This window comes from Hippoglossus stenolepis, chromosome 8 (assembly GCF_022539355.2).
Source record: "Hippoglossus stenolepis isolate QCI-W04-F060 chromosome 8, HSTE1.2, whole genome shotgun sequence".
Classification (NCBI taxonomy): Eukaryota; Metazoa; Chordata; class Actinopteri; order Pleuronectiformes; family Pleuronectidae; genus Hippoglossus; species Hippoglossus stenolepis.
This window is the reverse complement of record NC_061490.1, coordinates 20,516,500-20,540,218: the sequence shown is the minus strand read 5'-3', so window position 1 is coordinate 20,540,218 and position 23,719 is coordinate 20,516,500. Positions and strand designations below refer to the sequence as shown.

At 41.6% G+C, this 23,719-nt stretch overlaps 2 protein-coding genes across 6 annotated transcripts in view; both read left to right on the top strand.

The window, feature by feature from the left end:
* map7d1a (MAP7 domain containing 1a) overlaps window positions 1–2,236 on the top strand; it is a 36,998-nt gene extending 34,762 nt beyond the window's left edge. For all 5 annotated transcript variants that reach the window (XM_035163022.2, XM_035163020.2, XM_035163021.2 and 2 more), the window contains one exon: window positions 1,261–2,236. In XM_035163022.2, coding sequence (XP_035018913.1) covers window positions 1,261–1,271 — 11 coding nt within the window. In that variant the 3' untranslated portion in view covers window positions 1,272–2,236. The remainder of the gene's footprint in view (window positions 1–1,260) is intronic.
* The window catches only part of LOC118113339 (B-cell receptor CD22), a 1,629,935-nt gene that overhangs the window by 1,409,109 nt on the left and 197,107 nt on the right, over window positions 1–23,719 (top strand). The window lies entirely within an intron of this gene.

Here is a 23,719-nt window from a genome sequence, read left to right as displayed (position 1 = left end):
TTGTTAATAAGAGTTTTACAAAGTAAAAAGCCAGACAGTGTAGCTTAGAAAGGGTTTTAGCTTTGGCTATAATGTTTGATACTTAGGGGGGAAATTCACAAACCATATTCACTTGCCTGTAAAAGAAAAATTTAAATCAGAGATAATTTAACTTAAAAAAAATATCCTCAATTAGATTCATTTTGAGTGAAAGGAACTGCTTATGCACTCTATTGGCTGTTTTCTCTAATACAAAAGTAGCTGCAGACAGAACTGAGGTTCACTGGCAACAAGCTTGTGTGCTTATTTCCTCCGAGCTGGTTTTACACTTGGCAAAGTTCACATTACCCAATAAAGTCTGCAATGCAGGGTACCATAGTTAGTGCTGTTGTCCTTGGCACGAAGCAAACTGAACTTATACTTCAACGTGTCACAGTGAGTACTTCCTGCGGGGAGGATGGCGTGGCACAGAGGAACCCCACACAACACCAACAAAGAGGGTGGAGATGCAATATGGAAGACATAGTGTAGGGAAGGGTGAAGATAGGCGGCGTACCTTTATGCCGATGACAGCTTTTACTCAGCAGCCTCGCTTACTTGGACCTGAACCCAGTTAGGAATTCCTAGAATGGCTGAGGCGACGAGGAGACCCTATCCACAAGTGCTTCACTGGCAGGGGTTAGAAACAAGACCCCGACGCAATTAAGCACCATATCACTCCTCACTCAACCAGCTCCAGCGACACCGTCAGCAGCAGCCTACTCTTTCTCTTCCTTTTAGATCTTAACGTTCACCTGTTCGCCGAAAACAAGTCAGCAGTCATAAAGATCATGTAAAGTAAATGGAGGGCAGTCACCTTTGCAAACCCTCCTCACATCTTCCTTAAAATCATATGTTTTGCTTTTGATTTCTCTTTTCAACTCTCCGATCATTTCACTCTTGAAAATTCATGATACTTAACACGACTTTGACCTGACAAGACGTTAATGATTGAGAATATTAAAACTCTAGACTATTTGATTTTGATAAAGGAGGTCAAGGCCTGGTCGTTACCCCCATGTAAAAGAGTCAGGAAAGATTAATGGGCTCATGCCTCCTGCAACATGTTCAACATCCTTTTGCATTTAGCATCGTCAGAGGGTCAGAGGGTCACAGTCCACGTCATTACTCAGGTTAACGACCGTTATTTGGCTATAAATTGTGCCAGCTTGCAAGTTTTGATTAATCCTCACTGGCTGCAGCGCTGCTTTCTGATCCCTCTACTCTGTGCCTCCCTCACAGAGGTCCTGTGACATGTTCCAGTGTTGAAGGGCTCGTCACCCAAGGCCACTGACCTTTCGCAGCCCTGCCATTGCTGGCGTGGGGTGCGGGAGCCCCCCCCGTGACCTGTGCCAATCAACAACCTTCTTCTCAGCTCGGAAGAGCGAACACTTCTCTGAAGATAAAGTGGCCACAGAAGATGATGACCAAGCATCAGAGGACGGAGGAGACAAGGAAAGGAGAGGATGCAGGTTGCAACACGGGTGCATCAGTGTTAACATTTGTAAAGATCTTTGTGGCACCGACTCCAGGCACCTTATTACTCCACAGTGTCATCTTTTGTACATTACAGTACAGCTGAGTAATCATTATGATAAGCTGAAAAAAAAGAAGCATTTGATTTCTTTGGTCTTTAGCTATTTAACTGAAAGAGGAATATGAAAAGACTGGGTACATTTTTGTGAATAATGTAAATGAACTTTTGTGTTGTCAGACAGAGGAAAGAGTCTGTGGATTTCAGAATGAAAGGGAGTCATTGGATGCTGCTCTGCTCTGAGTACGCTTCAGTAAAAACCCAGGTATTCGACATCCTGGTCTGTAAAAAGCTTCATGTATCAGATTTTTGTAAAGTTAAACTGAGAAATCTGGAGAGATTTGAAATGTAAGCTCACATGCAACGGCTTCTTACTGCGTGTAAACATACACATTTATGTTCAGATTGATTGTATGCAGAATTGGATGTAATGATTGTGCAACATTTACAATTAAGAAATCACAAGTGATCCGAGGTGAGATCCCTGAAAACAGGGATTTACTGCATTATTTAACAGTATTTCACATGTGCAAGCATGACTCATTTCCCTCGTTTGCATTGAGACGTCGTGGACTCATGTGTATTTGAAATGCTGACGCGTGTAAATGCTACAAATATATTTTGATGTGTGTTACAAGGTCAGTGGGAGTATCTTAAGTCTTATTAAAGACAAGCTGTCCAGTCCGTGGTCTCGTCTATTTGTCCCGAATAAATATGGAGTCAGTGCATTCAGGGATTATTACCTCCGCCAAGGAAGTTATGTTTTCCCGTCTGTTTGTTTGTCTGTTGGTTGGTTGTTGTTTGTCATTAAGATTACACAAAAACTACTGAACCGATTTCCACGGAACTTACGCCAAGAAAAACCCCATTAAATATCACTTTCTTTGACATTGCGAGATAAACCGATTTTTAACATCTTTACAGATTTCCCGGGAATATTTTAGGGCTCTTGAACAGACATAGGGGACTGATATCTATGAGTAGATGCAATTTGGTGCGGCCAGTCAATATATTATGTGCTCGGTCTTAAATACGTTGTAGGTCTTAGTTATGTTAATGTTCATTTATTTCTGTTAAGCTACAAAATTTGTTGTAAATATAATGGACACACTATTTTGTCAGATAACGTGGCATTTTGAGGGATATTCTCAACGAGGCTTATCTTCAATTATGGGGAAATGAAAGTAATTCTTTGACTCCTTCATATCCGTCATCCTTGACATATATAGGTCTTAAATTTGATTCATTAAAAAGGTCTTAAAAAGTGTAAACTACTTGTTGAGACCCTGGTAATGCTTCACTGAGAACATTATAGTTTGTGAGACGAGAAAAATAAAATAATACAGATGTTCTGTACTGGTTGAATCTCACTGTCAAAAATGATCATCTGAAACATGAATCAGCAAATCAGCATTTGTTATTAATTTGATAGTTTGGGAATGTTTTGTACTCTGGTCTGACTGGTTTTCTCCTGAGGCACATTAGAATTTTGATTATTAAAGGGGGAAATACCCTCTCCCCAAGAGAGAGCACGCCAACCACAGGAAAACCGATTTAGAGATGGTACCAGAGGGCAGGCCTCGCAGTTGATGTTCAAGTCATGCGTGTTGGCTCAGCTGTCCATTTCACTTGGGTCTCCTTTTACAGAATCCCAACAGGGGGAGCCTGCCAGTATCTGCTGCCCCCCCCCCCCAGTATATTCTGTTGGCGAGAGGGAGACCTGGCACACAGTTATCAGCCATCTGCAGCTGAAGTGAATCACAAACACGATTTATGTCCCCTTCCACATGCCACACTGATCATCGTGCAGAACTTATGTGCTTTAAATGACTTATAGCCGCCTGTGATAAGGAACTGAGGTGGAGCCCAGTGGACCGAGGGGCAGTTGGTTAATTTGAGCCTCGTCCCTCCCAGTGGGGTGCGTCAGATTTGATCACCATGCAGTGGAAAGCCCTGAGCAATGCAACTGTGTTATAACGGTCTTTGAAAAGAAGGGAAACGATTTAATTAAAATGAAACAGAAGCCCAGAGATGGAAAAGAAGGAGGAGGCGAGGATTCATGGTTAAGGAGACTAAAAGTGTATGTGGACGTAGATAACTAGACTGAGATAAAGCGAGATAAGATTATAAAGTATTTTTAAAATTCTATTATTACCCATACCAAGGAGATTGTTTTCCTATGTGTTTATTTGTGTTAGTTAGCAGGATAACGACTAAACAACTAAACAGAATACCATGAAACTTGGAAGGATGTGATATGTGTCTGGAAAGAACCCATTAGATTTTGGTCCGGATCATGAGGCGAATCCAGGAATTTATTTTCCCTTTCTTTAAGATTGTGAGATAGAACATTTTTCAACATTTTTGTTTATTTCTCAGAGAATAATTCGTGGGACTTGATGAAAAAAATCTGATCTGTTAAGGGGACTGATATTTATGAGTTTCTGTAATGGTGCAGATCCAAATAAAAATCGGGATCCAGCGAATTTAAATGCGAACAGTTGGGCCTTGGCGGAGGTTTGAATGCTTGTTTCCCCTCAATCTGCCAAACGCTGGCAAACTTGAACTTTACTTAAGAACCACAATTATTTTCCAGTTCCAGCTGCGCTAACTTCTTTTTTGTCTTTGACCTGTGAAATAACGAGGCTCCAAATATGACCAGATTTGAACTAAGACATCACCTCTCACAGATCAGTTTCAATCTGCCCCTGCCGGCACACCTCCCCTGCCGCGTCGGTTTCGACACACACGATCTCACTGGTTCAACATGTTGCTGCTGCAGTTGTCAACACGAGCGCCTGCTGCTACAAGCTGTGTTCATCAATCCCACCAGAGGGTGCAGCACCGCAGCACGGAGGCTCGAGACAACAAGTCCCACTGCTGCCTCTGGATTCCTGCCTGCTCTTCACTTTGACACACCAGTGTGTCAGCATAGATGCTCCCATCTAAATCTAAACATCTCCAATAATAATACGGCTGCAGATATTTATTTAAAAGCCTTAATCTCTTAGTCTCTTATAGCTTTGGACACACATGATCTGCGAATCAGTCCCTGGTAATGTGGAGTACCTCTCAGAGGGGACTCGAGGATTAGTGGGCACTATTTTTAGGGAGATGTCAGCGAGGCCACGCACACTCACAGGCTGAGTGGAACCAGGTTTCTGCTTGAATTCATGAAGAATGAATGAACAAATAAATAAAAGAGGAGGAATAGTAACTATGAAGCGTGATACAAACACCCAATGTCCCAATAAAAGTATCTGCCAGTTAAAGTTATAGATCTGGTCCCCCTGTGTTCCTGCAGCCTCTTTGATTGATGGCTGCATTATCTCCACAGACTGCATTATCTCCACATGGGCTGGAGGTGTCACTACCCATGACTCCACTTATTTTGGTCTCCACTGGGTGAGGATGACCGACTTCATGTTAAGGTTCATCTTTAAAACAAAGAAATTACCCTCTTCCAGTCATGTGTGAGTCATTCTACGAGCACGTCGTCACACCTTTGTTCTGCTCGCCTCCCGCCCTGTGCCAGCTCTGCAGCCGGCCGACATCGGGACACACGCCCGCTGCTGTTTCAGTCATAAATCTTCGTACTTGAGGACTGTGAGGAATCTTGCAAATATCTCAGAGTGGCCGATGGTGCCAGCTCAACCTCCATTTTACACAAGACGGAGGGGGCAGAGAGGGGGGGTCAGCGTTGGGTCACACCACTGAGACCCACTCCAGATAAGACCACCACTGGTGCAGCTATGCGTACGCCACAACCATCAAAGCCAGTGAACCCAACCTCTGTTCAGTGTTTATGCTCACACGGCCTCTCACACGGAACCGTCTTTATCTGCTCGGCAACAGGCTCTCTTCAGACAGCTGCTCTCCGATGGCAGTACATTAGTGAGAGGCCACAGCGCGGCCGGCACTCACACCGAGCCTGTTTCTTGATCCCTGTCAGAGGTGGGCAACGTCTCAGCTATTCCGATGGGAGATGGTAAGATTTGGAGTGACCCCCATTAGACCCCTGCAGGGCCCTGATACCAGAAAGCTGCCGTCTGACGTTGCTCAGAGAACCCGAGACCTCACATCCCATCGGGGGGGGGGTTACCAGGGACAGGGAGCAGCAGAGTCTAAATGGGCAGCTGCTGGATCATTGTCACAACCTGACGGATATGGACGCTCTTTGATGAGGTCCCTCCTGAGTGTATGATGTTCCACCAGATCAGGAGTATTAAAAGGGGCCTAACATCAAACGTGGATTGTGTATCGGTGCATCATTTAAAACCTTGTCAACTCGAATGACACAAAGTGGAGCGCATACCCCCCCAAACAGTCCTCTCAGATTCAATCAAGCTGCACACAGTCATATGTCCAGTAGTTTTTGCATAATCTGGATTATGCAATATATTTATTTACTCGTGGGAAAAAATGAAACAGAACTGAACACAAGTCCCAACAGTCCCCTTAAATTCAATCAAGCTGCACGTAAAAAATAAAAAACGCCCTCTGTCGCAATGTTAAAGAAGAAAACAATGAAAAGAAATCCTATATCCCTGATCCGCACCAAGATGTAATGGGTACTTATTTGACACACACCACATCCTTCCACCATGTTTTGTGGTAATCTGTCCAGTAGCTTTAGTGTAATCTTGCTCACAGTCCAACCAGCAAACTGACAGGGGTGAAAACATCACCTCCTTGGCAGAGGAGGAAGAACAATAGATCATTTCTAACACAACAAATAAATGAATGGAGGCTTTACCAACTAGCCGCAGACCAGTTTCCAACTTGGCAGAAACACACCACACAGTGCTGGTCAGACAGTGTGTGTAACTAAGAGATGAGAACGACACTACATGATATCTTCACTTGATGGTTTTAACTTGACCTAATTTACCTTTTGTTTGTTTCCACCAAGTGCTAAAAGGAGAAATACAGGTTCTAAAGTCACCGTTGGTATCGGGTGTGTTATGTGTCATGTTTAGGTGTTGATCAGTGACTCTGCTTTAAAGACGGGTTCACACCTTTATGATAATTACATGACAAGCAAAGTCATGTTATTAACGTTACAAGAAATCCTTTACTCTGCAGGTTTTTTCCTGTTTAAATCCCTTCGTGTCATGTTTATTGTTTGCCATAAATCTCTCCAAAATGCAAGGACCTGCTCTGTGTTCTTAACCTTTGTCTCCGTTTCCTTGTCTGTGGGATTAGTCTAATTGCTGGAGGCCAGAAGGACGAGCCCTGTTAGGTCAGCAGGGTCTGTGAATCCTTATTGTGACCCGATGAAGGGGCGGGGATGTCCGCTGCACGTATTTAAAGAGGCTGGCCTCACTTGTGCACTCTGCACGGCATTACAGTGAGATGAGGGCATGAAATATTCCCTGTGAGCACATGCTTTTAAGCAGGCTTCGAGTGGGAACAGATTTATTGCATTTACTTTATGGGAGCATCTGCTTGGTGGTTGACTAATATTGAGATTCTTTTGTTAACGGCTGATAACAGAATGTCGGCCTGAATAACTGTGTTGCTGACAATGTTGCCGTTATTGCACTAGATCTGCAGCTTCAAAAAGACTTTCTGATGACATGAACTAATTTAATTTAATTTAATGCTTTCTGCAAATTACACAATTTACACGACCTCTGTAAATACTGTAGATAAATATGCTTCCACATAAGAAGCAAATCGTCTACAGCCATGCTGAGCTAAGTGCTAACACCAGCATGCTAAGAAGCTCACAATGATTATTGTGGTCAGGTACAATATTTACCATGTTCATCTTTTCATGTGTTAGCATGCTAACATTTGCTAATCAGCCTTAAACACACAGACTGTGTTTTAAATCATTTAATCTCACTCTATAATCCTCTATAACAGAAACAGTGATTGGAGATTCAGGTAAACTATAATTAAGAGAAGAGAAAATAGAAATGTGCTAAAATACAACAAGACAGATTTAACATGAGCAACAATCTGACTTAATAAAATGCAGCAGCAAACAGAAAAGTCTTGATTCCAAAGTTGTTAAAGATGTAAAATATTTTTGAAATAATGAATTTAGGAAAAGAAGATCAGTATTATATGTATTTACAGCATTTCCCACACATTTAATTAAATCTATGGCGTTATATAACGGGGGTGCATGTGCACTTTCACATGCAACAGATTCCAAGTGACAGGTACACAGTCTGCATTCCACAACTGCAACTGTCTGCATGGATGGTAAAAATGTTATGGACCAGTTTGACCTATTTAGAAACTGTACAAATACTTTTTTGACCTGAAAATGACGCTAAACGAAAAGTTAGCGCATCACAAGTTATTTATGAGTTGTTTCTACCTGAGGGGAACATGAATGTCCGTATCCGATGTTATGACAATGAATCCAGTTGCTGTGTAGACAGTTAGTTTAAAACCACAAATGTCAACCTCATGACGCGAGAAGAAAAATCTGGGTATCACCAAGGATAGGATACATCATCTAGGAACCAGGAATCTCTGTCCACATTTTGTGCCATTCCATGTTGTAGATTCACTAAAAAACAAAAAAATCCCTCCGCATGATGGTGCTAGCGGCATCATGAGCAGGTTACCCAAAGTCAGAGGGCTTCATCCTCTGGGAACCACGAATGTGAGTACAACATGTCCAGGCAATCAATCCAATAGTCATGGAGACGCTTCAGTTGGGACCAATGTTGTGGATGAATGTGTGGACCATCGCCAAGTCATAGCGTTGCGGTGACTGGTTTTGAAAAAGCAGCGTAACAAACTGCACCCCAGAGGTTTCACATTTAGACAGCGACACAGGTTTGATTTCAAAGATCTGTTGTCCCTTCATCTTGGAGATGACAGTTTTACAGCATCAACTCCAATCAGCAGACGGCAGCTTCAATTTTGCCTGCTTGCAAGCTCGGTTATTTTTGGTTCGAGGGATAACGGAGAATTAATCCCTGTTGCACACTCGTTGCCAGCTCCAGTAAGAGCCCTTTGGATCACTCAGTTTTCTTCTTGTTCCATTTGGAGGGAAAAGTCCAAAGCAGAGACTCATGAGGAGAAACTGAAGAAGCCAAATATGTGTAAAGTAGAAAGGGGATCCTCCCTGGTGTCTGCCTGTGTTAGTGTTGGCTCACTGAGGCAAGACCCCTATAGATGATTCCCCTCGCTTTTGGACCGGTGCCACCTCCAGTGTCCTGTGTCACTGTGAGGTATAACCTAACTGCGCTGACATGTCGTGTCGTGGTGGCCGTTCAACACTGGAACATCAACACCACATCGCATGAAACATTTTCTTTCCATTGTGAAATTTATGATTTTCTCAGATTCATAGAAGCTTGAATGAACCAGATTTTCTCACATTACCTTCTATGCAAAAGTTACGACGTCCATAACGACGACATAAACCAGTGTTTGACCACAGGGAGTTGACTCTTTAGCAAGTTTCAGTCAATTTAGTTCATGTTTCGAAGGCAATACATTTTTATTGTTCTTTATTTATCTGGAAAGGACGAAACTACGTGGAACAACTTCTATTATAAGACTGCATTCAATTATTGTCAAGGCGTTAATAAAACGTGCAAGAGTGTGATGTTTAATTCGTGTCTGCATTACCTTTGTTAGCATTTGGATTGATGTGTACGTGCTTATCCTGACTTTTGCATGTGTGAAAACTTGAGAGAATGTGTGTGTGTGTTTATGTGTGCGTAAGTGAAGGAGGCAGCAGGCGAGTGTGTTTGCATGACACATGAGAACAGCCGTCTGGGTCCCTGGAGAGCAGAGAGAGGGGGGGGGGGTCTGAAACTACCGTCCCTCCCAACGACAGTGGCCCTGACTTGTCAACGCTGTCAGAGCGAAAGCATTCAAGCAGTGGAATGAAAGTTTAAAAAGAACAGTGACACCTCTCTGTTTCACACCACAGTGGGACCAAAGTAGACAAGGTGACGGACCCATTACTGAGAAAGAGACTGAAAATTAAAACACATTTACATAAACTGCCATCTAACCCCAGGTGACCATTCAATGATGCTGAGAGGAAAAAAACCCACCAACACCTGCATTTGACTTTTCAATGCTCTTGAGCAAAGCTCTGTGTGATGACCTGATTCAACCAAATTCTTTCCGAGCATCTCTCTCCCTCTGTGATGTCCTGTTGACGTGCTGTGACTCTTGGCTGTGAATCAGCATGTTGTTTTGTTGCTCTCGCAGGGATACAAAAATAGTGCCGGCCATTTGCAGAAGCAGTAAATGTGACTAAAGGGATTGTGTCTAACAGTATGATGTATTTGAACTATAATTAAACTATAATTCACTTTTAAAAAGCACCGTTTAAAAACCAGATTCCAGAGATTTCTTTCCATAATTATGCATCTTCAAGGGAAACTTTTCATAAATATGAACGCTTGCTCATCAACAGTTCACTTATATCTACTAAAGTGCAGAGGATAGGAGATAAAAATGCGTGTGAAACTAAATGAAATCAAACGAAAGCCGTTTTCAGAGTTTCTCCGGACTTTGACCTTTCACATATGAAGGACTCAGCAGGAGATTCTCCGGGTCGGACGCATTTCACAACATGACAATGTCTGGATGAGGGGTGAGGTGGGTGCTATCTGTGTTGAGCGAGCAAGAGACAGTACATAACATATTTATTATACAGTGTTTTCTGTTTGTAGCAACTCAACACCATTGTTGGCCCTTGTCATCTGAAAGCTCTCGAATCTCATTGTCTTTCCAAATCTTTGTTGGCATCTTCTACGTTAATAGCACATTATTTTCCACCCTGAAATATCAGTTTTCTTGGCTCACTTCTCCTCACTGCAACTGACGCGAACATTTGTGTTCTCGCATTCAGCTCCTCCTGATAATCTCCGTTTGAAAGCAGCTTTAAATGCAGAACTGAAAGATTCTCAAGGATCAATTGGAAAGTGAGCAAAGTTGCACCTGTGACATTTGCTTGATGAAGTGTTCCAGAGGGAAACACCGAGGAGCTCAGAGGTATCAGGGAGATTATTGATATTTCTTTGTATTTTTCATAGTAAGCTCTTTGTAAAGCACAGGAAACAGTGAGCAGATGTGTTGCAGTGAGCAGATGTGAGTCTTCTGCAGCTACTGAATGGTGGCACGACAGCTTCGATATACTTAACATGCACCAGGCTATAATAAACATCACAATATCGATGGAGAAAAACTCACCATACGTGTTGTCATGAAATAAATCTACAAATGAAATGTTTCCCTCTTTATTCCACTATTCTGTGAACATTAGAAGTTTAACTGATTAACTGAACATTTCCATTTTCACATCAGGGGAGATCAGACGCAGATGCTTCTCACGCTCAGTGGAAAGTCCCCGTTCAGTGAATCATTGTGCTCATCCCGTTTTTCAGTTTCTTACTGCTTCCTCCTCACATGTGAGAGGAAAGCAACCTGCCAGCAGCAGTGTCAGCTGTCTGGGTCTTTGGTTTGCTGGGTGTGACGTGGCTCTGCCTTTTTTTTTGTAAATCTATCTCTGAGCTAATAAGACGACTGATGGTGTCTGACCAATAGTCTTACAACAGTCAGGAGGTTGTATTGTGTGTATGAATCTTAGATGTAAACCCATTTAATAATATCAAGATGGACTGCAGCTGTAATTTAATTTAAACCAAATGCAACGGGCCTTCCTTCCCTGTGCCGTGCGTGACATCACAAATGTCTGTGGGTTTAGAAATGGAAAGAAGGAGGAAATCCATATTAGATATGCTGTTTGAAGCCTGAACCAGGAAACACCTTTAAAATGAGAATAATATAAAAACATTTATGGTCCCAAACAAATCGAGGCCAAACAGGGTCACAGACGTACACAATATACTGTTTGAGTTACTATAATCACATGGTGCTGATTAAAATGACATGCCTGAAACATGTACTTTTCACTATCCCAGCTGCATGCACTCTTCACTCAGGCCACCGGTGAAGACGGTGAAACACTTTGCCTCCGATTACGATTTGGAAACTGCAAAGTGGAGCGTTGGGACAAAGCTTCTTCTCAGTGAAACCTTTTCTCCTCCATCTTCTCGGACCAGCACTAATTAAAAGCAAACAGCAGCTGCCTGCAGAACAACCACCACCCTCATGCTTCTCGGGGGTCACAAGATCAGTTTCTACCATCTCGAAGATACCAAAAAAATGTCTGCACTCTCACTTTGTGTTTGAAAGCAAACCTGTATTTGTTATAGAAACATTACAGTAGTCTCACAGCAGGCTTCTGACGGGGGTTCATCTATATTACGCTCTGCCTCTGCCGACGCCCTCCGCCCCGTGCTTGCAGATTCTCATTATGGAGGTGTTTGTTCAGCAACATGGCAGCTGACCCAAAGTCAACAGAAATCCAACTCTTTTGCTTCATCACGTTTTTTGAGCCCTCAGACTTCATATTACTGTAGTAAACTCGTATCACATTGCGTCTTGCCTAATCACTTCAAGTGGCTCCAGACTGCATGGGTTTTAAAGATTCCTGCGTACGATCGAGCTCCCTCAGATTATTGCCAAAGAAGGAAATAGCTGGCGATGGTTGGCACCATTAAAGCCGTGAGGTTGGCACTGAGGAGCATAAGCTGGTCCTGGTTACTTTAAAACTTTTTTGGACTTGATCGAATTTAGGAACTTGCGTTACTGAGATCCAAAAGCAATAGTGGCAGCCAAGACCGGCTGCAGTGAGCCAAGGACTGGCACTCTGAGACGTTGCCACAGGCTACATCCATGTTCTCATGTAGTCGTTAGCACTGGGTATCACTCAGAGTCGTGTGTGAATATCACATTTTCTGTTGTGTTTGGCTTTCTTGGGAAAAATTGAAGGAAGCAAGATTTTTTTTGTCAATATGTTTTGTGTGAATAACACACATTGTAGTCACGAAAGAGAAGCCCAGTTCCCATGTGAATCTGGTTCTGAAAAAAATAACAGCAAATGACTTACAGGGGAAGAAGAGGCTGATTATAGGTTCCACAAGCTTGTAACGTTTTTTTAGCTTGGGTTCAGAGAAAAGATCCAAATGTGCAGATGTGAAGAATATTTTTTTTCATTAAGCTAAGCTCAGCAATACTAAGTGACACACTCACATGGCATCAGTTATCAAAGGTAAAAGTGCTGTGTCATGTTCATGACGTGACATTTTTTGGCAGCTTGTTGCATTTATCAGGAAGCAGTTCAAATAACTCTACTGATGTTTATTTATTCTCTGAATGATGAAGTCAATTCAACCTTTTGCAGGAACAAGAATTGTCCTGTTTTTCCAAACGGAAAGAGGAACATCACGACCCAAAGTCCTCACCATGTGTTCTTCATCTGGTGTGAAAAAGGCACTGAATCAACGTTCCGTAAAAGACTGTGGGAACTGTGGAAGGATGAAAGAAAACTGGATGAGAACAGTTCTGGATCTGGAAGTCCAGCGCAGAGCGTCCTTATTAGAGGATTTCCCTGCAAAGCCAAGCCTCTTTGCACACAATGATCATAAACAGGCCATTTCTCCACGACCGGCCGTGCAGAATTGGTTGTTCGTACGCAGAGAAGACGTCCAACTTCTGCAACATCTTGCTTTTCATTGGTACCAAGGGAAATCTGAATGGTTTTCAGAGCTGGGGAAAGACCAGAATCACATTGATCTCTATCATTTAGAACACCAGATCTTTCAAGATAGTTACACAATGGTGAATTTTAGTCAGATGGTCGCCGCATGTTTTGGCTGCTCACGTTCAACACTGTTATGCAATATAAGAAAAAGCTGAGCTCTCATAATTTTTGCTATAGAAAACACTGCATGAATACTTCATTTACTAAGAGAAACAGAAAGAGTAAAAGGGGTGTGGCAGCTTAACAGCAGGTAAAGTTTGTGGCCTGTCACTGAACCAAAGCATTAGGCTGTTTATGAGAGGAACCATTGCAGAGAGCCCTGTCAGTTCTCCAAGGTGTAGTATGTCACCATTGCTATTCCTGAAAGCCAAAAGCTTTCCGAGCCACAAAGCCTTGGATGTCATAGTGACGGACAGTTTGCTCCCTCTCCCCCTCTCCCCCTCTCCCCCTCCACTGTCGCACCTCTCAGCTGAAGCAGAGAGGAAACTGTGACTGCCCCCGCTGTGTCAGAAAAAGGTTTTGGTGAGCTCAGGGATGTTGCGTGTGTCAAGACGAGCGAGAGGCTGGTGGAACATGTGTGACAACGCGGCTGCTCTTTACATTATGTGTAAAAACCAGTGTATGTACAGACTGTGCACGTGTCTGCAGCACAGATCAGACAGGGGGGGGGGGGAAGGGGAAATACCGCTTAGCTGAATCTTGGAGCCGGACCAAAAGCCACAAAAGTAGCTCTGGATCCAGCATCCCTGAGCCCTGCAGAGACAGAGCAGTAGAACAGTGGTTCTATTCAAACCAAACCATTTTTTCCCTGGCACCAGTTTAAATGGGTATGAAATGAGATCACTTCTTCTTTTTTTTTCTTCTTCTTTCTTCTTGCAATCAATGAAATGTCAAAATGAAACTAAATGAAAATAGAAAAATTCTTTCCATCCTCCTCCACAACAGCATCTGAAGCCAATGTATGTATAAGTTTCAACATAAAGCTATGAAGGTGCAAGACAAGAAATAAAATTGTTTTGGTTAGAGCTGATGGAGCCTAATTTTTTCCTTGTGGAGTTGTTTCTTTTCGGAAGTGGAAGGGACTGGAAATCTTTCCCTCAGCGGAGTAAGAGCAGACTAATAATTTCACAGACTAATTCCACTTTGACCCTCTTGACTCGGCCGTTCTTCTGTCACTCCTGTTTTAAAATCCTTCACAACCCGGGGGGCTGTCAGCTCAAATTCCTGACTGAGAAAAATGAGCTTGAACTCAAACAAACAGTTCAGAGACGAAAAAACAAACACAGGCCATGAGAAAAAAAAAATGGTGGCTGACTGTTCACAGCCTTTACATCAGAGAAATATGCTATAACCATTTCATATGATTTATTTAAGTTTTATATTATATCATTAAGTATTATATCCCATTCACACTCTTGTAGAAGAGTGTTTCTCCTGCTGGAATATTTTAACAAGCAGTTTAAAAGAACAAAAGTTATAAGTAAACTATGTGACGCATTATCTTTTGCATGGAGCAATAGATTCAGCAGATACAACCCTGCAGCACCACACACACACAGTGAAACCTTCAGGTTAGATCACTGACGAGCGATAAGCAAGTTACACAAACTGTGACATTTCCTCCATTCCAAAGTCCCTTCCTCATGCATCGAGCTAAAAGTTAACCCGCTTTGCATTCTTAACATTACTTCCTTTGCCAGAGTTTTCACTCCTGCACGTTCAGTAGACACGGTGAGCAAGTTTCCATCACAACTCTTATAAAAGTTAAATGTGACCACACTTTGGCCGGAAAAATCTCTGAGCGTACCCACGCAACCCACGTTGCATTACGCGTCTGCATGTGAGAAACTGTGGCGAACTTTGGTAAATGCTGGACGGTATTTATCCAAAGTTTTTCAAAGCACTGTAATCAAACATTTTTGTAATGATGAGTCAAAATAAAAGTTGAAAAAGTAAAACTAATCGTCAGGAATGTTACAGTGAAACCATTTCATCACTACTTCACATACTCAGTGATCTAGAAGTTGCATTGACTTGTGTCCAAGCTAAAAGTTTAAATCAGATTATCAGAACCAGAACATCCACATGTGCTCTGCTGTTTAAAAACAACATTCTAAATTGTTTTCTTCCGTGTTCGAGGGAACGTTAAGGAACACAGAAAGCCTGGGAAACACTAAATCAAATCAGCTGTCATTCAATAAGGCCATTAACTGAACTTTTGCTGGTACTGAGAGAACTCAGTGTGTTCATAAAGAACATTTTGCCCAATATTAAGTCCATCAGCTGATTTTTACTTCCAGTCATAATCATCTAATTCTATTATATTTGCAGATATTCTGCTGCTCAGTACTGTAGCGTCACAGTGGCATGATTGTGTTGTGTCCTTCTCATCCTTCCTCTTTAAGAGCTCTCCTCTCCGTCAGACATTTGGCATCAAGGTGAACGGTTACTCTTCAACACAATGGATGAATGAAATCTGATTGGCCGCTCCAGGGATTCAGAAAGGTCAGTAATTGGCATGAATCAGTTCTCCAACAAACAAACTGACCTTCTGCATCCAGACGAATGTGTTCAGGTCATTTTAATGAGCTCTCCGTCCAATATGAAATACCAAAACCTTTGGGAAACAGCAAACTTATTGAAAATTACAAACAACTGTACAACACTGCCTCCAGGGACATTTCTATGAAAATCTAATTGGGTTATTTCCAGGCAAACCATGGATTGAGTTTCAACATCCAAATTAAACATCCATAAGATTGAGTTGTGATAAAGAGGGACACCTATTTAAAACCTGGCTGCACACTGGTCATCTATTGTTCCTTTTATTAGCTGCTGAATTAGGTGTTAATTAGTCTGTAAACTATTTACTGCAGCACATGAATGAGAAGTGTATATTTCCAAGGAATCATTTATGCAACATCTGATGCAAATCAATAGCTTCTTTGTCGTTTGTATGCACTGGGAGTGAAGTCTGTAGGTCTCTGAGAAACAATTACTTCCAGTTAGGTAACACAGTGTGAGAGCGAATCAAACCCAGATGGCATTCTGGCACATCTCAGTGGACGGGAGCTCCTCCAGGAAAAGGAAGAGAACCAATCACCAGGCTGAGTATTGTGATTCTCTCTGTGTGTCTCTCAGATGCGCTGCCTGCTTTCACTTTCAATGAGCTTTCACCAGTGCAGTTTATTAGGTTAGAACTTGTGTTTCATTGTCATGATCATTCTGGGTGTGAATATGTGAAGAGCGAGGACCATGTGAGCTGATGTTTCTCTACCCACATGTTCTGCTCTGCGTTTCAATGTTTTCCACAAATTTTAAGTCGTTCATCCATATTTGAAAATCAATAGATAACTGCACCTCTGAAATTGTCATATTCTTGGATCCTCAAGAGAATTAGGCTACAGCAAAGGGATATGTGATGCTAGATCAGCTTAACATAAGCACAGACCTCTCCTGTGTTTTTAGCAAGACACCAACAGCAGTGATCTAATATTCATAAGGTTTATTTCCTGATGAAAACCTTATAGAACACATTAGTTATTAAAATGTAAGTTTTGCAAAACAATTTGTCTCTAAAAACAAAATAATTCACAATTATTTAATCTTACAGTATTGATGAAAAGAGCATTGTCAACATCAATAAATGGTTTTAAAATAGGTTTGGAACTGCACAATAAAACATTGGGGAAAACATTCAAAAAGACATGAAATAAAATGTCAGAGCTGCAGTATTTGGCTGTAGCTAGTGTCTCTGTGTGTGTGTGTGTGTGTGTGTGTGTGTGTGTGTGTGTGTGTGTGTGTGTGTGTGTGTGTGTGTGTGTGTGTATGTGTGTGTGTGAGTTTTGTGACAGGTTTGCAGAAGTGATGATTTCCCCACAGACCTCACACCTCATTATAGTGTTGGTCCTGTGCTCAGTGACACTCCTCTGGGGCTTTAACACAGAGAAAAACAATTACAAGTCTCATCTTATGTATTTTTTCACTGGTATCACTACTGATACTTAGAGTCGTCCCTCGGCTGCTGTTTGCGAACAGCGATTGTTGACATTGTGTTTCTAAACTAAGAAATTTGTCTCATCTGCCGCGTTACCTCTGAATTTCTATTCCTTTACTTCAGCAGCTCTGTTAGTCACAGTCATGTAAGACACAGCCGGCACAGGTTTGATCCTTTGACGCTTGCAAACTGAGTTAGAGAGCATGTGGCTCCAGGCTCATCAGAGTCTCAAATGGTCTAGAAGATTCACTACAGATACCCACTCAGCCATGAACACACGCTGCCAGTTCTCCCTCCATTACACTCAGCCATGTGAAATTAATTAAAGTCACTGCTTTTCTGTCTTATTCAGCTATTATTCAAAAAAGTCAAAAGCTGGAGCTTTACTGAGTTCCTCTTCCAAGCGGGTGATTCATACCACATTTTGTTTTCCTTGCTGACTAAATGGATTCTTTGTAGATCATTGGCTTTTGTTTACTTGTGTCAGTTTCCATTCACAGTTGGTTGATGTGTTGTAAGTAACGGAATCACTTGCCTTGTCCAACAGGATTTTACAATACAGCGAGTTGTAGTTTCACATAATTAGTCCACACTAGAGGGCCATTTGTGTAAAACAGAGCAAAGTAGTGGACTGTTGGTTTTAATGTGATGCTGGTGGAGCAGTGTGTGGATGCAGCCTCAGGGTTACATAGTCAATGAATCCCGTCAGGTGAAACTAACGTGTCTGTGGTTGCAGTTGTGCCGCACTGAAAATCCTTCAGCGTCCCGTTGAGGCCTCAGTTCGAGGAGCAGAAGAAACTGGCCGAGCAAAGATGTGAAAAAGTAAAATTTTCCGCTCCTCTCACCAGCTTCTGTTGACATGACTCTGACATTACGAGGCGAGCTTTACTGCTCTGGTCGGGCTGATTTGCAGGAAACGCTCAGAGCCTGTGGTTCTGGGAGCATCTCACTATGACTGTGTGACTCTCTGTAACGAATATGTAAAGGAGGACAGGACTTTTGCACACGTAAATATAAACACACACACAAATACATATATACACACAGAAACATACACACATTGCATGAATTTATAGATGTACATATACACACGTATACATCTATATGTATATAAACACACACACACAAAGTCATGTCTCCATGACTTCAGAGGACATTTCATTGACTTACATTGATTTCCTGGAGACCTATTCTAACCTTAACCATAGTGACTACTTGTCTAACCCTCCACCTAACCAAAACCTAAACCTAAGCTTAACCTTAACCTAAACCTAAACTTTACACATGTATTCACCTTCAAATTTAATAGTTTACCTTAATGTGGATTAGAACGAGAAGTCACCACAAAACACCTTTAGGTCCCGCAACATTAGTAATACCTGGACCACACACACACACACCCTTATATGCATACATTAAACTATATAATTTGGTTGTGAGCTGCCTGCTGAGCCCTACACTGCTGACACTAACGTCAGTTCTACCTCCAGGTCACAGTCTGCCCTTAATGAGCTGCCACTTGCAACTTTACTGCAGCCAAGGTAAATGGAACAGCAAAACTAAAGACTATTAATGAGTGGAAAAAGTTTGAGCTGTACAAACTGTGCAGAAAGAGTCTATGATTTGTGATGTTCTTCAGTGCAATGTTGAAGTTGAACGTCTCAGGAAAACCAGAGGGATTAGTGGGTTGGTCGAGCAAATTACAAAAAAGTATGCTCTCTCAGTGGTTATACAGAAACTGTAATTTTGGATTTATATGCCCATATTCTGAAACATCTGCTGTCACGCCTATATAGTCCTGATCGGATTACTCTAAATAATCCAACGAACACTTTGCAAATAGCTTTCACTGAACTACTTAGAAGATTGTCACTCTGAAGACAGTTTAAAGGCCGTTTTTCACATCACCTACACAAATTAACAGCAAAATGTACAATAATTCACTGTCAGCATGAATAGATACTGATTGAGGTTGTTAAAAAAATATTTTTGTAACTTCGGTGAATGTTCCATTAATATATAAATGCACACTCACATGGATTAGCAGCTCAGGCTCGTCTATAACAAAGTACCTGTTGGTTGAGTAATTTAAAGACTTCTTGTAGCAGCCAAATCATGACTGAACAAATACTGATTATATATTGTTTTATGTAGTAGACGTAACCACTGGCTGTGTTATATTCAGAGGCCAATGAGAAGTGTCCATCAATTGTGCCTGGTCAGGCAGAGTTTGACGATTTCTATGGGCTCTGGTTGACTCATCAAATATCCAGTGTGTTTAGGTGCACATGGTAAAATGTTTGGTTTGAAGCCTTGTGAGAAAAGAGGAGATATGAGCCAAACTGATCTTTTTCTGTCTCTACACTTGTAGTGTTGTCAGGGTGTTTTTTTTATTTTTTACCAAAGCTGCCTCATTGTGGTCTTCCAAAAGCATTCGTCTGTTTCCCCCTTCATTTCCTGAATTCCTTTTTAGGAGACAGTTAAATGCAGCTGAACTCTTTATTTAACTGTGTGGAATTTTACGTGTTTATTTCTTTGTGAGGGTTTTTTACTTTCATCAAGCTGATGCTGTTCCCACTGATCCACTGGTGCTGCTGCAAGTTGATATAAAACTCTGTAGTAAGCATCTGCCTTCGTTTAACGAACCATCGATTCAGTTTAATTCCCTTGTAGAGTACTGGTGCTCTCTAACACTGAGTGGTATTGAGTAATGTTCAAAACAGAGAAGGTTCTCCAGCTCTAACTTACATGATCTGCTGAAGTCTTTACCATGTGCAGAGGAACTAAGAAACATAGAAGAATTGTTTTATATACTGAACAATAACTGAGGGAAGGACAGACTCTCAAATCGCTGCTTTTAAGCATATATTCCACTCTATGATCAGATTTTACAGACCTTAATTATAAAACAATGTTCACATTTGGTACCATATTTACAGATCCTCAAGAGAAATCACGTCATGCAATGTGGGCTGTGGGCAGCAGTCCGTGCTGTGATTCAGCCGAACTGTGGTGTCCTACTTTAACTAGTCACTATTTAACCAAGTTGCCAAAGTGGCCTCAAGGGTCTGGCTGTACGCCCCCACAAGCCTGTACCTCCAGGATATGAAATATGCCATCCATTCATTGCTATGATTATGTTTCAGCCGAGGAGACGACCTTTAAAAATGTAGCCCCGTAAATGCTGACAGGAAAAGATCAACAAATAAATATAATTTATATGATGCCAACCAGCTCGTATCTATTTCACTCTTATAAAGACAATATCCCTATTCCAAGAAATGTCATAAACTGCAAATAAACTACTACTATTACTACTACGACTATTACTATAGCTGAAGTTGTAGTAGTTAAGTAGTAAACGTATGCCTATTTGAACTTCAATATTGTTGCATAATCCCCTGCATAAGTTTTCACTGCCTCCTATGTCTTTACTACATGGAAGTCTTTTTATAGTAGAAGGAAATTAAATTTAACTTACGTGTCACCAGAAGGTGAAAATAAGGTAAAGGGAAAAATCGGATCGACCTCTCCGGTGTCAGGGCCCCATATACACGTTTTATGGGGGAATCTTTAGCCTCATTCCATGCTGCCTGTCTCCTGGTTATATTCTCCGGTTACCAGCGATCCACTGGAACACTAACTGTAAGTGAAACCGTTGACAGCCTGTGATACTGAGTGACAGCTCATGGAGATGGGGCACCAAAGGTTGGGCGGATTTTCACAGGCCCTAATTTTATCCATGGGAGACCGCAGAGAGACGGTGCACGGCACGAGAAGGCACCTGTGTAGCATCTCTCCGAGCAGAAAAAAAAGTGTGTATGTGAGTGTGAAAGCGGATCAGCTCTTCATCATTTCACCTCACGCGTAAACAGCCCCGCTAACTGCAGCTAGGGAGAAGTTAGCGTGTAATGTTTTTTATTGATGTAACCGATCACAAAATGCCCTCCATGGGGAAGAGCCATTGGAGAGTGGCAGCCTCAGCTGCTCTCCATCATAAAGACTATACTCTGGGCATCTTGCTGCCCTGAGGGACGCTTCCTTTGGGCCTGAGAAGGTGCTGCTGTGGTGGAACCTTAAGTGTTTTTCCTCGTGCATGAACTCCCATATGTATTTTTACATAGACAAACATATGCAAGTGATGCTGAGACACCGCTAACTCCCCATCTGAACAACTCTGCAGTTGTAGCTCAAGTTGTTTTGCAGATCTATTTCTTGTGTCTTGCCAACAGTAAAGGAAGTTGGCCATTTTGAAGAGGACACTTCGTCTTTTTAAACTAATGTTTAATTAAAATCGTCTGAAACTGAAAAACAGGTTGTGAATTGCAGAATGTCTCATCTCAGCACAGCGAGGATGGAAAATTAATGTGTCAGCTGCTGAAAGGGCTGAATCACACCGCAACATCTGCTTCATAGTATCTCTGTGGCGAAATGTTCACAGGCTTGCCAACATGTTGCCATAGTCACCTCCTATACCTAGGGCATAATAAGCCTCTCTATCCCAGACAGCACGGCTCACAGCGCCAGGCTGATAGAATATCAAACTTGAGAAGCTGTAAAGCAACAGAAGGCAATCAACGAACAGGATCCAGTTCCTCAGGCTGCAAAGTATTTAGATAGATGCCACAAGAGGTGTCATGTGCCCTTAGACCCCTACTTAGTCCGCTTTCTGGTCATTTACTAGCCTTCGCTGGCTGTTTGTATGGCCTTACCACCTGCTGTCCTTTCCTGCTGAGTTGAGTTAGAAATGAAGCCATCATAAATCGATTCGCATTAGACGGAAGAATTGCGCCCCTCGACAGCCCCCTCGCTCTAACACTGCTCTGCCGTTCATACCAGTCATACATTTAGTTTAGACTTTAAGCACAACATTTTCCAGGTCCCCACGTGTACTGATTCATCAAAACCTCATACATGGAAACCTTGGAGACCCCCACTTACAATTTCCCACTTGCCGCTGACCGCCCCTAGCTGTAACTCCAACTGAACCAGCTGCTGCTCCGTGTGTGCACACAGAGAGTTCTTCTTTAATGAGACTGCTGTGCTCCATCATATGGGTAGGCTATTTAGGTCTGGCCTGCTGGCATAGAGTCTACCAAGGGGCTTAAGAACAAGACTTAGTAGAAAGAAGAAGCCCTGCTGGGAAAAGTGATCACTAGAGACAGGCGAGTGGACAGTCCAATCTATTCTGAACTGAAAAAGCAGGAACATTGGAAACACAGGTGAGAATGTACTGGTGGGATCTGATCCAAAGCCAAAAGGGTTTTGGTTTCAAAAATCCTGTAACTATCTCTTGAAACAAAGAGAGAAAAGGTTATTGAGTGTGTTTTGGACATGAACAACATATTCAGGAGAGGTACTAAAATGTGATGGGTAAATCTATGAGCGACTCAGAAAGGAAAGCTGAAGAAATCCCAAGGTTTTTCACTTAATCTGTGGCTGATGTGTTAACAGCACAAATAAAATACTGATGCCAGTCATGAAGCTTAAATTATGCACAATATATTGAATTAATCTGGAGAGAAAATCATGTGTAAAACAAATCCCTATGAGAGTAGCCGAAGTTTTGAAAGCTATTTATTTTCCTTTGGATCCTGTGCCTGACATGTGCTCTTAATGCAAGAGAGACAAAACTGATTTTGCAAGTTCATGTTTCTGTTTATTTGAAATCGAATACCTGATCATGATCCCATGATAAAAAGCGGAAGCCTAATTGCTAACTTAACTTGGTTTTCCAGTCAGACTGACAATATTAAATTTTACTGTTTTTCAGAAGCATCAAAGAAGTTTGTTTTACTCTCTTTCTGTTTGGCAATTTTAAAGTATAAGGATAACATTAGTGACATCCTTTCGCACTGTGGTGAGTCAATGTGATGTGGCATGGGACATTATGAGTAAGATCTATTTTTCACTATTTACAGTATTTAGTGTCATAGAATCTCTTTTAAGACTTAATACTTTCAAGTTTACGCTAAAGGAGAAACACAAATATCTCCAATATGACAACGTTAAACAAGAATTTAGAGACAAAACAACACAATAAATGGACAACAAGTTCCCTTACTTTCCATTGCCCTGGTTAGTGAATATTAGAAAGAAAGTACTATTGGAAGAGAAGGGATGCTCAGCCAGTAACATTTTTAAAATACATTTGAAAACAGTGTGTTGACCTCTGCAAGACCTAATAACTAAGCACTACCTTCACAGGAGAGTGTACAAGATGACAGAAGAATCCTACTTGATTAGACATGATAAAAAGCACAATTTTATAAATCCAATGTCCTACCCTCACATAAATGATGCTTTTATGAAGGTAATAATGTTTTATTTTTGTGATCCAGAAAGGGGCTAATTTTATTTTATCCAGTTATATTTTATTGCAATGTATTCTAAATATTTGCAACTAAATAAGTTGCGAAAGCTAAAATTTTCACTGAATCAATCTTGGCAGTGAAAAAAGACGAGGTACATTTAAAGTTCTTTTTCAGATGTGTTCATCACGAACAATTGCAATCTCGTCTCTGTGGTAGAAGAAGGTTAAAATTCAGTATGTTACCTTGAACATTTGAGG